This window comes from Acomys minous (genome assembly GCF_964271855.1).
Source record: "Acomys minous genome assembly, chromosome: 12".
NCBI classification, from domain to species: Eukaryota; Metazoa; Chordata; class Mammalia; order Rodentia; family Muridae; genus Acomys; species Acomys minous.
In genome coordinates, this window is record NC_140493.1 from 6,891,224 (window position 1) to 6,907,399 (window position 16,176).

General features: G+C 42.4%; 1 protein-coding gene across 1 annotated transcript in view; it reads right to left on the reverse strand.

Annotated features, from left to right (window-relative positions):
* Positions 1–669: 669 nt before the first annotated feature.
* ARID2 (AT-rich interaction domain 2) overlaps positions 670–16,176 on the reverse strand; it is a 128,866-nt gene continuing 113,359 nt past the window's right edge. Inside the window, exons 17-21 of the mRNA XM_084748937.1 lie at positions 15,931–16,069; positions 15,758–15,843; positions 14,688–14,811; positions 14,502–14,593; positions 670–3,466 (exon numbers count right to left, since the gene is read on the reverse strand). Of these exons, the coding sequence (XP_084605063.1) occupies positions 3,325–3,466; positions 14,502–14,593; positions 14,688–14,811; positions 15,758–15,843; positions 15,931–16,069 (583 nt within the window). The 3' untranslated portion in view covers positions 670–3,324. The remainder of the gene's footprint in view (positions 3,467–14,501; positions 14,594–14,687; positions 14,812–15,757; positions 15,844–15,930; positions 16,070–16,176) is intronic.

Below are 16,176 nucleotides of genomic sequence, written 5' to 3' on the forward strand. Positions count from 1 at the left end.
TGCAAGTATTTTCAGAGCAAACTATCCCTCCCTTCTCTTATTCCCTCCCTTCTTTTATTTCTCCCTCCTTCACTTACCTACACACTGGATACTGTGCCTTTGCATTTTTTAAAAAACCAATGCAGGGAATAAGTTAAGAGAATCTTTGTTAGAGAAAGTTTACTGTTGTGATGGTACCAGCCAGTGATGCAGTCTCCTCTGTTCTGTGGCCTTGGAAGGAAGCTAATTGCAAGGATGTGAGTGTCTGAGTTCAGACAAGAGTTGTACAGTATGAGTAAGTGATTCATGCACATCAGCTGGCGATAAATACTGCCTTCTCTTCCCTTTCTGTATTGTAAGATAACCAAGAACAGAGGGTGAGGTGCCCTATGTGGCTGAGCTTGAAGCCCCCACTCTTGCTTCTTAGCAGCTGCTCTGTTGGAGAACAGCCTCACATTTAGTTTCGGTACTTTAATTATGGTGTGAGATCAGGACAGAAGTCACTTATCCAAAACACTCATTTCAAAAAAATCAGTTTTATTGTCACTTTATGGTTTAAAAAACATACATGGCATGGCTATAAAGTAATGAGACAAGTTTTCATGTGTGGCTTGGTTTATTGAGTCTCATTAGTATATAGTCATATCCTGTCTCAAGTCGGAAGAAAAATATGCCTTCACTATATGATCATCAGTTTTGTTACTTAAAATTTATTAAGTGCCAACAGCACTAGGCACATATATAACACAGAATTTGTACAGTCTCTATGTTGACTATTATTTACATAGATTTCTCAAAGATAACATTAAAGCTTGTATTTACAGAACTTTAGACAAAAATAACAACACTGGAAGTCAGCAAGTTTCTGTCTAGCAGGGAGCACCTTTTCATGACTGCGAGGGTTATGCAGAACCTGACGTGCGAGAGCACTGCAATTCCATCCCCCGCCAAGTCTGGGTTATTCCATTAGAGTCAGAGAAAGCTGTGTGAGGGAATCCTAAGAGGGAAGCTATAAACTGGTTTCATTAGGTCAAATACATTTAGAAAATTGTGTTGAGACCATTGCTTAAGAGCACTAAGACACATTCATACATTTTAACACAAAGTCTGCAGCTACAGGATGCAATTCAGTGAGGTGACAGGATGGCCACTATGGAAGTCATTTTCTTAAGCCTGTCCTTTCTGCTCCTAAACGGTAACCACCATGGTAATTTCCTGCTTTGAATGGAAAAAGGTACCTTGAAGACAAGCAAACAGTGATGTTACAAAAAACTCAGAAAAATGCAAATGTTTAGATAAACACAGTGAAATAGAAATTTTCCCAACTGCCTGGCCTCAGGAACCTTGTAAATCTGGCAATCTTTGAGAGGACCGCTACCACCACCCTGAGAAAGCTGTGGGCGCCATCACACACCTCTTACAGATATTGTTAAGTACATAGACAGGGATCCCCCTTGGGGAGAAATTACTTTTTGGTACTAATAAGTGAATCAAGATATTTAAAATTTATGTCCAAACTGAAGCTCATCTCAAAGAATCTGCCCCTGAAGTTAAGTTAAACTGAACCAACAGTCAAAAAATGCTGAAAAGCTTTCACTCAGATGCATGATACTCAGTAAGGCAAACTGGACTGTTTATCAGTCACTTTCTGGGCTTACTGTTTGTTATGTTATAGACAGGAATTCTGTCTCCTACTGTGAGCAGAGTGTCCCGTGATGTACCTTTCTGTTCTCTATGGTATTATCACTATAAAGTAAGTAGGTGACCGTTGGACCTTGCCTTCAGCTAAACCTAGGATACTTTAATTTTAGAATGTCTTAAGCATACTCAGAAATAAAGGACTCAAGAAAATGTTCAGTCTTTTATTTAAAAACTATAAACAGTCACCAAAGTAAATAAAGCCATTCTATAACATAAACTGTCAGGTCTATATATATATTTTTTTTAACTGCACATCCTAAGGACACAGCAGAAATGGTGGTTGGGAGGCCTTCCACATTTTTGGATGCTAATAGAACAGGCAATAGGCAGTTATAAGTGAGTGGATACATTTCACGCTTAGGGGAAAAGACAATTTAAGGAAGTGAGCAGTTTCTGAGCAGGAATGTGGTACAGTATTAAGAATGGAAGAATAATACAATAAAATTCCACACTATATTAAGATAGAAAAAGTAGTGAAGAAAATATCACACCTGCACATAATGCATATATAACACAGGAGAAAACCTGTATAAAGTTCCATGTATTTAAACCAATGTACAAAAGATTCTGTGCAAGCTCTGAGCTTGTACATGACAAACGCTTACAGTGGATACATGTTAGGGAAAACCAAAAAACAAAAACAAAAACAAAATTCAAATAGTTTTTCTTCTACAAAAATGACATGAGATATATTATTCCATACTCTTTCAGCCAGCAGAATGAGCTCTATACGGTGTATAATACAAAAACCCGGGGTGGGGGGTGGGGGGGCAATAAAGCCAAAAACAAAAGGGAAAAAAAAAATCACAGTTCCACAAAACTGTTTTGACTTTACAGCATCAGTACCTTTGCAGAAGTATTTACACAAATTTAAAGAACATTCATCCACTGCGTAGAATATATCACAATTACTTACAGTTGACAGGAAAGTCTAGAAAACGTCAGAGCCTACTAATAATGCTTCTAGGGCACCACACAACGTCCTCCAGTGGCCGCAGTGGCATGAACGGTGTTCATTCTATTCACAAATATTTACAAGATCTATTCAGACTGGTAAATTTTTATGATAATAAATAAGTGAAAATATATTGGCTCAAGTAAGAAAACCAAGCTACTGATTCTAAACAAAACACACAGTCCACAGCTAGGTATTGGTGGCCCCTCTGAAGCTGGGGTAGTGTGCTCACACTCTGTCGTTATTCAAACCAGCTTAAATGGTTTCGTAAATATAAAAATGTGCTCCTTTTTGGATATAGATAAAAATATTTAATGCTTCTATTTCATCTGCTCACGTAGGTTTTACACTATTCCATGTATATTCCAATGTGGATGGTACTGAATTCTGATCACACCAGTTTCCATCAGGATTGGCCAGATCTGAGACATCCTGCAGATAAGCTGGTTGACAATCCCACAGCAGTTTTTCTTTCTTTCTTTCTTTTTTTTTCAGATTTTTTTTTTTTTAAACAGAAAAGACAGGGATTCGTTCAGAGATCAGAATACGAAGCTTCCTCTCAGCATCTTGAGAGGACAAAATAATTCATTCTATGGTCTCTGTTCCATTAAGACTTGGTGCTTTCTTCAGTAACAGTGTGTGAAATGTATCTGACTTGCGTCCCCACTGTGTAAGTGGGGTCGGATTCACTACAGCATTTCCGAGTCTTTTTCTTGTTCTTTACTCTGAACTGTAAAATTAAGTTCATAAAGGCATTTGGCAAGGGTAGAGGAAGCTTCCATGTTACTAATGGCTAGCACTGATAAGTTGTTTTCATGTCTCTTTAACAATCTAGAAAACAAAACAAAACAGATTGTCAATCTTCAGGATTATAGTTAAGACTCCTTATCATAGACCGTAACAGCTAAAATAGAAATATCAAACAGTCCCATTCCCAGCCAATGTTAATACAGCTTTGTAGGAAGAGGCTAGCACAGACCTAGCACAACTTACTGATGAGCAAACTAAGGCCAACTTCTGGCACCCTGACTCAGTTTACTTTCTAGCTGGTCAGGGTTTGTATGCACAGAATGCTACACATCATATTTCTGTATCTTCATTCAAGATTTTACAAATTTCACAAATGATAAAATTGCTGGTAAGCAGCAAACACAATTATGAACTTGAAATTTTCTACCACAAAGGTCACAGTATTGATGTGGCTGTAAATACAGAGACAGTGAGCGTGAGCATCTCTAGTGAAGACAGCCCCGGCTGAGGGACTAAGAAGCGGCTGGAAATGGAAGAACGAACACAGACGGGCAGGAGGCTAAGGCAAGCACACCCAGCTGTCAACGCGAGGAGCTATGCAATGGTGTATAGCTTCGCTTTACGGCTACTTCAAGTTAGGCTTAAGTGTCATCACTTTCTTTTTTAACATCTGGAAAACAAGTCATACAACAATGAGATTACCCAAGAACTTCCCTATCCTCATTAAAGTAATCCTGGGTAAAAGAAACCAGAGAAACAGCTGGAGAGATGGCGCAGTGGCTAAGAGCCTGATCTTCCCAAGGACTCATGTCAGGCGGTTCACAGCACGAGGGGATCTGACACTTTCTGACCTTTGTGGGCAGTGCATATACATAAATGTAGGTAAAATGCAGAGGATAAAATAAATACACTTTAGAAAAAGAACAAAACAGGAGGGGGGAAAAAGGGGAAGACATTCCTAAAATTGTAATAAAAACACTATAGAGCAGTAAATCATATAAGAGAAATGTAACTCAGCGTTTACAATGGGAGGCTGGCGATGGATTGACGGGGACACCTGCGCACAGTAGGTGCACTCCATGACTGGGAAGAAAATGTGGACACCAAAGGAACAACCCGTAAGCATGACCTTACTCTACAGAACTGCTACATGCAACCACAGAAATCAATCTCATAATTTCTGTTGAAAAAGCCCTGTTGTTTGATACGTCTTCTATCAAGTTAACATCAGGCAAAACACCCTGTAGTATTACTGATTAGGGCAATGGTGGCGGCAGGGGTGGGGCGAGCAGGGCTCTGTGGGACCTATGGCATGCTGCCTCTGTGGGTCACTACCTTTCAATAACTCAGTGAACATTCTGCTTTGTGGACTTTTTATGCATGACATCTCAAAATTTTAACAAATTTCAAAATCAACTATGAGAATTACATGATTTTTTTTTTTTACAAAGGAAAACAAACAAAAAACCAAACTCAGCTCAGCTGAGAGGCATGTGCCTTTTGTTCCAGCACTTGGGAGGCAAAGAGAGATGGACCTCTGTAAGTTCAAGGCTAGCCTGATCTATGCAGAGTTCTAGCTAGCCAGGGTTATATAGAGAGACTTGTCTCAAAACCAAAGAAAACTCTCATAACTTCTTCTGGGAGGGGCAGTGTAACAGGCCCTGCACAAGTTTAACCTCTGAACCTAGCTATATCCAGAGCCTTCTCGCTAGAACAAACATAACTTCTTTCTGTTTTATCTTCTAGGAAAATAAACAGTTGGAAAAAATCCTGTCAAAAATCACCAAAATGAGATTTAAAAAAATTACTTCCTTTAGAAACAAAACATAATAAAGGCTTAGATTTTAGAAATGGGCAGTGAGCCGGGCGTGGTGCCGCACACCTTTAATCCCAGCACTAGGGAGGCAGAGGCAGGTGGATTTCTGTGAGTTCGAGGCCAGCCTGTTCCAGGGCAGTCAGGGCTACACAGAGAAACTGTCTTGAAATCCCCCTCCCAAAAAAAACCCCAGAAACAAAAAAACAAAACAAACAAAATTAAAGAAAAAAGAAAGAAAGAAAAGAAAAGAAAAAAAGACATGGGCAGTACAGGAGAGGGGAGGAGAATCAGTCAGGGTGGAAAACAGGCTTAAGAGACATGAGGACCCCACCCGCCTCCATCCCATTTCCAGAATGCAAGCCCTCATGTTAACTGTCCTTGAAACTGCCTACCTACAAAAATCCACGGAGAAAACAGAAACGAGCACTAACCTTCTCTAGAGAGCTGACTTGGAAGACTGTGTGTAAACACCCACCCTTCTGTTATAGGTGTCTACCATCATGCCTTTTTACATCAGTCATTCATCAATTTTTTTAAGATAGGGTTTCTCTGTGCAGCCCTGGCTGTCATGAACTTACTTTGTAGACCAGGCTGGCTTGGAACTCTCCCTGCCTCCCTAATGTTGAGATTAAAGGTGTTCACCTCTACTGTCCTGCTATAGTTTTAAAAAATAGAGGAAACCCTAATCAAACTATTTTTTTTTCTTTTTGGTTTTTTGAGACAGGGTTTCTCTGTGTAGCCTGGCTGCCCTGAACTCGCTTTGTAGACCAGGCTGGCCTTGAACTCACAGAGATTTGCCTGCCTCTGCCTCCCCAGTACTGGGACTAAAGGTGTGTGCCACCATACTAGGTAAAATATTCAAACATTTGATGAAAGAGCAACTATACAAAAGAGCAGGGGGAAAACTATTTACAAAACAAAAAAACAAGAATTATCATCCTCAGAGAGATGAGAAGACACCAAACTCAACAAATTGTCAGGATGTCATAAACCAGCAGAAGCCCTCAAGGAGAAGGAAAAGCCCACCAGGTCTCACGATTAAGTAAAAGATTTCCTGCAGAGACTAGGAAAATTTTGAAGCCAAAAGAAAGGAAGAGAAACATGAAAACTTGCCATTATCAAAGCATATGAGCTGGTCATGGTGGTGTGTGCTTATGATCCCAGCACTCTAGGAGGCAGAGGCAGGTGGATCGCTGTGAGTTCTAGACCAGCCTGGTCTACAAAGTGAATCCAGGAAAGCCAAGGCTACACAGGGAAACCCTGTCTCAAAAAAACCAAAAATCACATACTAAATGCATTCACTCAACTGAAGTAAGCACAGACCTAAGGAGCCCAGATCAGCACAGCATAAACAGGGACAAAAGACAACTGAAGTGATGTGTGCATTTCTACAGCCAAACAAGATGTACACACACAGGAGAAAACAAGCGATGGCCCACACATAATCTATCAACAATCAAAACAAACTCAGAATGGATGCCACTCAGCTGTGAGATATGACCCTGTTTCCTGGGCCATGGGAATGGGCAATGCTTTTGGGGGCAAATTCACAAAAGCACCTGAAACCAGCCACCCACCCAACAAGTTTCTGCACAGCCAAGTTAACAATTATCAGGGTGGAGAAGCTATCTGTAGGATGTACAGCTGACAGAGGGCTAACAATATTCAGGGCATCTTGGATTTCAAAATCTCACCAGCAAAATCCAAACAACTTGGGTCAATAATGGGTGACTGACTTAAACAGACATTTCCTAAAAGAAGATATAAACATGGCTGAGAGGCCTAGCATCCTTAGTCACCTGAGAAGTGCAAAAGGAAACTGCTTCACTGACCATAATGGCTCATTTTATTATCAAACACAACACCATGCAAACTGCTGGTGGGAATACAAATCAGCACACGCCACAGAAACAGTACAGAGATACTTCAAAAAAGTAAAAGCAGAACCCCCATATATGTATGTACCCCAGCAGTTCTCCTTGGTAAACAAGGCAACCGCTGTGGTCTAGACTTCAGTGGAGGGCCTGGGCTTTGGGAAAGCAGTGTTTACTTTATTGATGGAGTACACACTAATGCACCAATACTCTCAATACATTGTTGGTGTGCGTGTGTGCACACACCTCCGAGCCGGAGGAAGAGTAAGGCCCTGAGATGACCAGACGCCTGCCACATGCTCCCACTGGTGTTTTACCTGCAAGTATTGTCTGTGTGAGGGTGCTGGATCCACTAGAACTGGGGTTACAGTTGTGAGCTCCCATGTGGGTGTTGGAAATTGAACCCAGGTCGTCCAAAAGAGCAGTGAGTACTCTTAAACTGCAGAGCCATTTCTCCAGCCCCACTCACTGCATCCTAAAGGCAATCTTTTTCTTTTTCTCCCCTGCCTCCCCTTTCTCCAAGGTCTCTTTATCTAGCCCTGATGCTGGCTTATCATTTGTTCTGTATATCCACACTAATGAAAAGCTAACAAAATTAAATCGATGTGCCATGTTTACAGCAGCACCATTAGCAACAGCAAGAACTGGAAACATCTGTAGTGTCCATCAACTAACGAACAAATAAGACAACACGGTACACACACAGACGAAATGCTAATCAGCCATTAAAACAAACAGATCTTGCCAGGTGTGTCTAGAGTTCACTTCCGTTCTCTCTGCTACATGAAATTAGCTAGGCACACAAAGACAAGTATTCCATGGCCTCTCTCATGCATGGGAAGGCCGAAGGCTGAGCTTAATCAAGTGGTATCCAAGGAGGACGGCAGGGGGAGGGAAATGGACGCAGGCTGATGAGTGGTACTGAGCCAGAGGTTCCGGTGTTCTACTGCACAGGAAGTAAGGTGACAGCTACAGACTTCAGAGAAGCCGAAGAAAGGAATTGCAACTCTTTTACCATAAAGAAATAACAGAAGGACAAAAACAGGCTTTACACATATAGGACGTGTGTGTGTGTGTGTGTGTCTGTGTGTGTGTGTGTGTGTGTACCAAGACATCACTGAATACCCTATTATTATGTATAATTTTTTTGGTAACAGTTAAAACAATATATAAGGTATCAGAGTTATGCCACTGGACCCTAACAGAACAGCTGGGTAAGATAGAGCAGCAAACAAGCTCTTTCCAATTCAGAATGTTGTGTCTAGATAAAAGAACACAGGCATAGATAAGTACGTATACATACATATAAGTATGTACACACACACACACACACACATATAGTTAAACAGTTTTATGTGTATGCATCTTTTGACTGCATGCACATTTGTGCGCTATGTGAATGCCTAACGACCTGGTGTCCGGAAGGCCAGAAGAGGGCAACAGAGCCCCTAGGCCTAGAGTCCAGATGGGCGTGAGCCACCATGTGGGTGCTGGGAACCTGGGTCCTCTCAAGGAGCAGCCAGTGCTCCTAACCATTGAGCCATCTCTCCTGCCCACAAAAGTATATTCTTAAACAACAGAAAACCCCCAGAAGAGCCTGCTTAAATGTATGAGTGCTACCAAGGCAGAGGCAGGAGGGAGGCATGGGTTACTCCTGGAAGCTTTACAGTGTGACTGGAGGGTTTCCTCAAATTCACTGAGGTGCAGTTTACCATCATACAACTTACACACTTAAAACAACTCATTGGTAATTGTGCAAGATGGCTACAATTACTTTTGAGTATTTCCTTCATCCCAAATAGAAACCCCGAGCCCATTAGCTGTCACTTCCCATTCAAGAGACTCTTTTGTTTTAACTTTTTTCACTTTTTCATGAAAACACAACATGAACTTTAGCAATTCAATAACATCAAGTACACTGATTCTACAGTACAGCCGCTGTCACTGTCTCTAGCTCTTTTATGCACAATAAACCATTCTATATGCATGAAACGACAGTTTCTGATCCCCTCCCTCCCAGTAATTCAGTGGTTCTCAACTTTCTTAATGCTGTGACCTCCTGTCAGTCCCTCATGTTGTGGTGACCAACACCCACAGAATTATTTTTGTTGCTCTTTCATAATTATAATTTTGCTGCTGTTATGAATGGGAATTTCTTTGTTTTGGGGACACAAGTTTGCCAAAGGTTGAGAACCGCTGCCTGAATTGGTCTACCTGTTCCTGTAGGGAACTGGGCACCTGGCTTGCTTCAGAGGCTGTCCTCAGTGCTCACAGCTGGGCTCACATCAGCGCTCTCTCCTTCTTAAAGGCCCAGCACCACCCCATTGTAAGTGCATACTAGTTTTTTCTCTCCTCACGGAGCTAGCTGATGCAGGTTTCCACAGCAGCTAGGACTTCTGTATTTAGTCTCAATATGAATCCCTTACCAAATACGTGATTTTTTAAAAATTATTTTCTCTCCTTCTCTGGGTAGCCATTTACTGTTGAATGTCTTTTTGTATACAAGTTTTAGTTCTGAGGAAGTTGTTTGTCTGCATTCTGTTGGCTCTGCTTCTGGGCCAGCAGACCAAGAAACCAACGATAGGAAGGAAGCCCTGCCTGTGCCTTCTAACTGGTTAGTAGTTTTAACTCATTTGCACAAGTCATCGATCCATTTTGAGCTACGACATACAAGGCAATAGCAGCTGTTTGGTCTCTTGCAGCTGTAAGTCTAGTTTTCCCAACATCACTTGCTGGAGAGACGTCAAGCCTGGGAAGCTGGCACCCTTACTGAAGACCCTCAGCTGGGTGGAGCAGCTCACTGTGGGCCTCTCTTCTGCTCTGTGGGGCTTAACACCAGCAGCCAGGCATGCAGCTCACAACCATCAATCTATTACTCAAGGTCCGGGGGATCTGATGTTCTTTTTTGACCTCCACAGGCACCAGGCATGCACGTTGAACACATATACATATATGAAGGCAAAACACCCATACATACACAATTTAAAAAGTTAGCCAGGTGTGGTGCTGTGCAACTTTAATCCCAGCACTCGGGAGGCAGAAGCGAGTTCTAATCAGCCTGGTCTACAAAGTGAATCTAGGACAGCCAAGGCTACACAGAGAAAACCTGTCTCTAAAACCAAACAAAACCAAAAAGTTTAAAAAGCACTTGTTGATTTTCAAAACAGATCCAAGTATTAGACAGTTAGCAAAAGGAGACACAGAGCTGGAGAGATGGCGCAGAGATTAAAAGCACTCGCTGCTCTTCTAGAGGTCCTGAGTTCAATTCCCAACAACCACATGGTGGCTCACAACAATCTGTAATGGAATATAATTCCCTCTTCTGGTGTGCATGAAAACAGAGCACTCATATATATAAAGTAAATAATCTTTTAAAATAAATAAATAAATAAATAAATAAATAAATAAATAAAGCAAAAACAGACACACCTTGAGACTTCTCCAGAGCTGAAAGTCAACCAGAAGGGATAAAATGCATCACATTAAAACAAAATACCTCACAAAACCCTGGGCATTTTCTGTGGTGCAGGAAGGGTACCGTATGTAAAGACGAGCTCTCAAGCTAATGTTCTTATTAAAAAGAGGATTCCTAGCCGAGCAGTGGTGGCGTAAGCCTTTAACCCCAGCATTTGGGAGGCAGAGGCAGATGGATGGCTGTGAATTTGAGGCCAGCCTGGTCTGCAAAGTGAGTCCAGGACAGTCAAGGCTATACAGAGAAACCCTGTCTTGAAAAAACAACAAAACAAAAACAACAAACAAACAAAAACAAAAAACAAAAACAAAAAAAACAAAAACCAAATTTCCCCGCTTAAAAAAAAAAAAAGAAAAAAGATTTTTACACTCTCCTTCCCATACTGTCTGTCAGATGCTCAATATTTTCAAACAAAACAGGAAATGTTCACAGAGGAACACACTGGTTTCCCCATGTATACTAGGCTGACTGCAAATCTGCAATCTCCCTGATGTACCCTGCATATCTTACCTGACAGTGGTTGGCATTTTGGGGTCCCACCGTTCCAGCACCCTAAGCACTGATAGGCCAAGACATCTGGAAGATGGGAGTGTGCCCTCAAAATGAATTCGGCAAGAGAACTAGTGTGGCAGAGACCAGTTCTTAGTGACTCATAGCCAGGGAAACAGGCTTTGCCATTTGAGCCCAAACATGCAGTCAGGATGTGAGGAACAGTGCTAAGGAAAAATTATTTGGGGATCCTAATTCATTGCACAAGCTTCAAATAGATCTTGAACAGAAAAGGCACTTGCCAGTCCCCTTTCCTCCTGCCTGTCACACTCGTGCTGAGTGGTGACCACTTTCCCATGTATGTCTGGCACTGAAAAGCAACAGTTTATATAAACACCCAGTCTCTACCTTCAAAGAGCTCACATGCAGTACTGGGGGCAGTGTTATCTGGCTGGAGCAGGTTAGGGCCTGAAAAGACTACAGGAATGGAAGTAGTCACTCCTAGGCTGAGTTCGGGCAGTGTTCTAGTGTGCATGCTGGGAGAAGTAGTCCCAACATGGCTTAGTAGAGAAAAAGAGGCACTGAAGCTGCTTACAGAGCAGACAGCTTAGAGACACAGAACACCACCAAACTCAGCAGGGAATGCAAACGCATCACAAGGACGGCTGCAGGCACTGCAGAGCAGGCTCAGTGTGAAGAGCATCCACATGGCACCTCACAACCTTTGTCTCCAGCTCCAGAAGAGCCAACACCCTCTTCTGGCCTCTGTGAGACCCACATTTCAACTGCTGGCTTAGATTCCTGAGCATGTGGAGCCTAGTGAGGAAGCCCTTGTCAACCCGTATCTTGCAGATCACTGCAATGGTAGGTGGCTTAGGCTCAGGTCTTGTTCACCGGAGTTAGGATGCTGTAAGGTGATGGACACAGGTCTAATTCAATTCTTCTGCACGCCACATGCTGCCTCCCACTAACAGTTGTTAAACGTGTTTTCTTGTCTCACGTGCACGGTTTGGTGTTTTGGGCGCATATTTGTAACATGCTGGGTGTCTGTGGTTCCGTGCACTCGTGGCTTGGGTCTTCTCTTCTGCTCCCGCGGTCAGCACCATGCCCTGGTCCTGGTTGTATTACTATGGCTCTATGACATATCCTGAAACCTGCGGTTACAGTCCTCTAGCCCTGCTCTTTCTGCTCAGGCTTGCTTTGGCTATCCAGGGAGTTTTGTGATATGAATTTTAGGATAGTGTTTTGTTGTTGTTTTCTCCTGTGAAGAACGGCATGGGGATTTAGGTTGGACTTGAAGATCTGAACTTGATCGTCCCTGAAAGCCTGACTTGCACAGCGCTGGAAGGTGCTATATAAGGTGCCAAGGGAGGGAAGCAATCGATAGTCCTCATGGCTGCGATGCCTATGAGCCAGCTTGGCAAGACATTTATTCCTAAGGGCACAACAGTGGCGTATACGGTGGCAGTGACCGACAGCTATCTAACTAGACACAGGGCCTACAAGAGAAGGAAAACACGCCTAGTGCTGGAGACATCACCACCGTCTACCTGAGGCCAGCGAGGCCACAGATCTTAGAAGAGAACCTACTACTGAAACTTGATGAAATGATAATAATTTCTAACTCCTAAATTTAGAATGCTAAACACTTATGCTCATACTCAAAGGTAAATGTAGATTTAACCTCTCATCCAGGAAACTTATTTTTAGAACAGATAGAGACTACTACACAAAACCACAACTGATTCAAATGTAGAGAACAAGTGATGGTGTGGTACCCAGTCCCAATGGATACACATACATACGCCCCTGCATCTAAGACTCAGGAAACACCGAAGGGAGAGCAGAAGTATTTTAAGAGCCAAAGGAACATGACATTTGCTGTGAGATTGTGTCTCTAAGAAATGACAGGGAAACTATATTCATGAAGTCTAACAACATGGCCGCCCAACTTACTAAGAACAAGTACAACAGCAAGACATGCCATGTGGGGAGTTCTACCACAGGCAGAGAACCAACTGCAAGCCACTGTCAACTGCTTGCTGAAAGAGGAAAAAATAGTCTTCCCTGGGATGAAGCCCTGAAGTGGCCATTAGTATCAAGTCAACAGTGCTGAAACCATGTATGTATATGTAACACAATGTGTGTTTGTGTGTGTACAGCAACTGGTGGTGCACAGCTTTAATGGCAGCACTTGGGAGGCAGAGGCAGGCGGATCTGAGTTTGAGGTTAGCCTGGTCTACCAAGCGAGTTCTGGGATAGCCAAGACTACACAGAGAAACCCTGTTTCAAAGAAAGAAGGAAGGAAGGAAGGAAGGAAGGAAGGAAGGAAGGAAGGAAGGAAGAAAGAAAATGAGGCTATGAATGTAAGAGGGAGCAAAGACTGGGAAAGGAAATGGAAGGGAAAAAATGTAGTTATTTTAATTTCAAAATATCACCTATAAAAATTTAAAAGCTGATATAGTACAATTATCTTCTTTTGTAATTAATTCCACACCTTTTTATGCTTTGAAAATCTACTTTAAATGTTATAATAGCTAAAACAACGGGACTGAATGTAGACGGAAGGCATAGTATAAGATGGGCCTACTGAGGTAAGAGAGGCACCTGACAGCTTCTAGGCTGATCAGCTGAGGATGTGGGAGGAGACCCTGTAGAGCGCAGGAGGTTGTGAGACCTGTGGGTCGTGACCCCCTTGGCAAATCTCCATATCCAAAACTATTTACATTCTGACTCATAACAGCAGCAAGGGGCGCAGAGGTCGTAAGGCTGAGAACCGCTGCTGCAGAGGATGCAGCAGGACACATTCTCTTAAGGAAAAAGTCATTACTACTTAAAAAAAAAATATATATCTACAGGGGGCTAGAGATCTTGAGAGCTCAGAGTTAAGAGCACTGGCTGCTCTTCCAAAGGTCCTGAGTTCAATTCCCAGAAACCACATGGTGGCTCACGACCTGGTGGGCAGTCACACATGCAGGCAGAGCATTGTATACATAATAAATGTTTAAAAATATATATTTACACACACACACACACACACACACACACACACACACACACACACACACACACACACACCCTTATGCTCCTTAAGTTCACTAGAAAGAATTATAAAATATCAAAAGCTTTACAGTGACTGCTAATATTCATGGTTTTGACAGGCTTACACACCACCACTGTCAAATGGAACTGAATTGATTCGACTGAGGCAAATGGTCAATTCCATCTTTTCCCCAATAACCTCTCAGGTTTCTCCCCCAGAACTTTTTTTCTTCTTCCCGTAAATGCTATGGCCAGGAAGAAAATTGACAATAAAATGAATTAAAGGCTTGTTTTCTGTTGTTTCAACTTTATTTTTGGCTTTAAAGAGCTCATGATGACCTAGCAAATCAGAGATATTAATGATCCTCCCTCACATAGACAAATACAGTAAGCTTGCTCTGGTTATGGAGACAGACTACTCACCTGCGCCCGCACTCTGAGTATTTACCAATATTTTTTAATATTAAGGCAGCTGTTAGTCGGATGTGTTTAGTTATTGGTCCCTCTTTTTCATCCTTAAAAAGAATGGAGAATATAAAAAAAAAAGAATAAAGATCTAAATCACACAGGGCTACGTCTTTACGGACAAGGGTTTCAAGAGGCACTTACTGTAAAGTCCCGGAAGACAAGGTTCCTCGAGCCTCTCCTCAGAGCCATGAGGGCAGCACTGGGGTGGCTCGCAATGGCCTTCTGTGCTCTAGGAGCTGAGCCTGGGCCCCCCACAGCTGGCTGCCTAAATTATGAGAGACAGACAATGTTAACTGCACAGACAGACAACTGTGCCCCCTCACCGCCCTGCCAGGCCACACAAACAGCTCTCTGACTTAGGCTTGCGTTTTCCTGCCTGTCCCTTTTCATTTCAACAGGGTCTTAGCTGTCCACCCTCCTGCCTGCAGGCATCACAGGATGTCGCACTGCACGGTCCCCCTCTTAAGTTACTATGCGGGGTGTGGAGGCAGTAACAGTAGCAGTCACTCAGCACAACGTGTACAGCTCTCATCTTTGAGCACAATGTAGACCAGGAACCTGTGCTGCGGACAGCAATCACACTGCTTTCCCAAGGAGTCTGACTTTCATTCATTTCTTGTACAGAAAGGCATCATAAGGAAAGTCCCACTGTTCTTATGAAAGATGGGATGGAAGGCTACCCAGATACTATAGTAATAAATCCCATTTAAACTACTGCCAGTTTCTTTGGCCAAGCAGACAAGCCATACCACTGCACTAGGAGTGGAGAGGGAACAGATGGACACACTCTAACAAATGTAATCCAGTATGTATGAGTATGCTTACAGGTGTACACGTATGTGTTTATGAAATCTCTTTGCCATTGTCAAATACAGGCTTACTCTGTTTTTTTAAAAAAGACCTTAGTAGTACTTGTAATATTATCTGTCTGCCTAATGACTTGTCTCCAAAGTTAGGGCTACCTAACTTTCATAGCAGCTGCTATGAGAAAACTGACACCTATGAAGACAATTTATGTTGTCTGAGCAGAACCTCACAGCTTGTCATGGGAGCTGGGTCTTGGGTTTCCCTGGCTAAGTTTCTTTTCATTGTTCTTGTGATTTGCCTAGTTTTCTACTGTTTTTCAGTGACAGGAATGGGAGACAGGCCCTGACCATCTTAGGCACTATTTATTCTTTATGCGCAATAGTAAATAAACTAATTTTCTTTACTTGGTAGAAGATTTTTGATTTGCTGCTTGTCCTGGTTCATCTTGTTTTAGTCCTGCAAGCAGAGCGTCCTTTGAACAGTGTTTATCCTTAAGGAGAAAAGGAAGTAAAAGTTATACATAATCTTTAATATGACCAGATGAGTTACTAAGCAAAACAGCATCAAGAAAGTATACCTGTAAGTGGGTAATGAAAGAGAACCTCTGCCGCTGAAAAGGCTCACAACCTTCCCAAAGACACTGCCCTGGGTACACATCTTTTCCTCCGTGTTCAGTAGCTGCATGGTAGAACACCTGTGAGGGTGTCTGAAACCACCTACAAAAAGAAAAGACAAAAATGTCTCTCTAATACTTCAATACATTCTGTAAATCATGTTGATATAATAGATTAAGAAAAAAACAAGAAATCTTGGCTACAGCTTT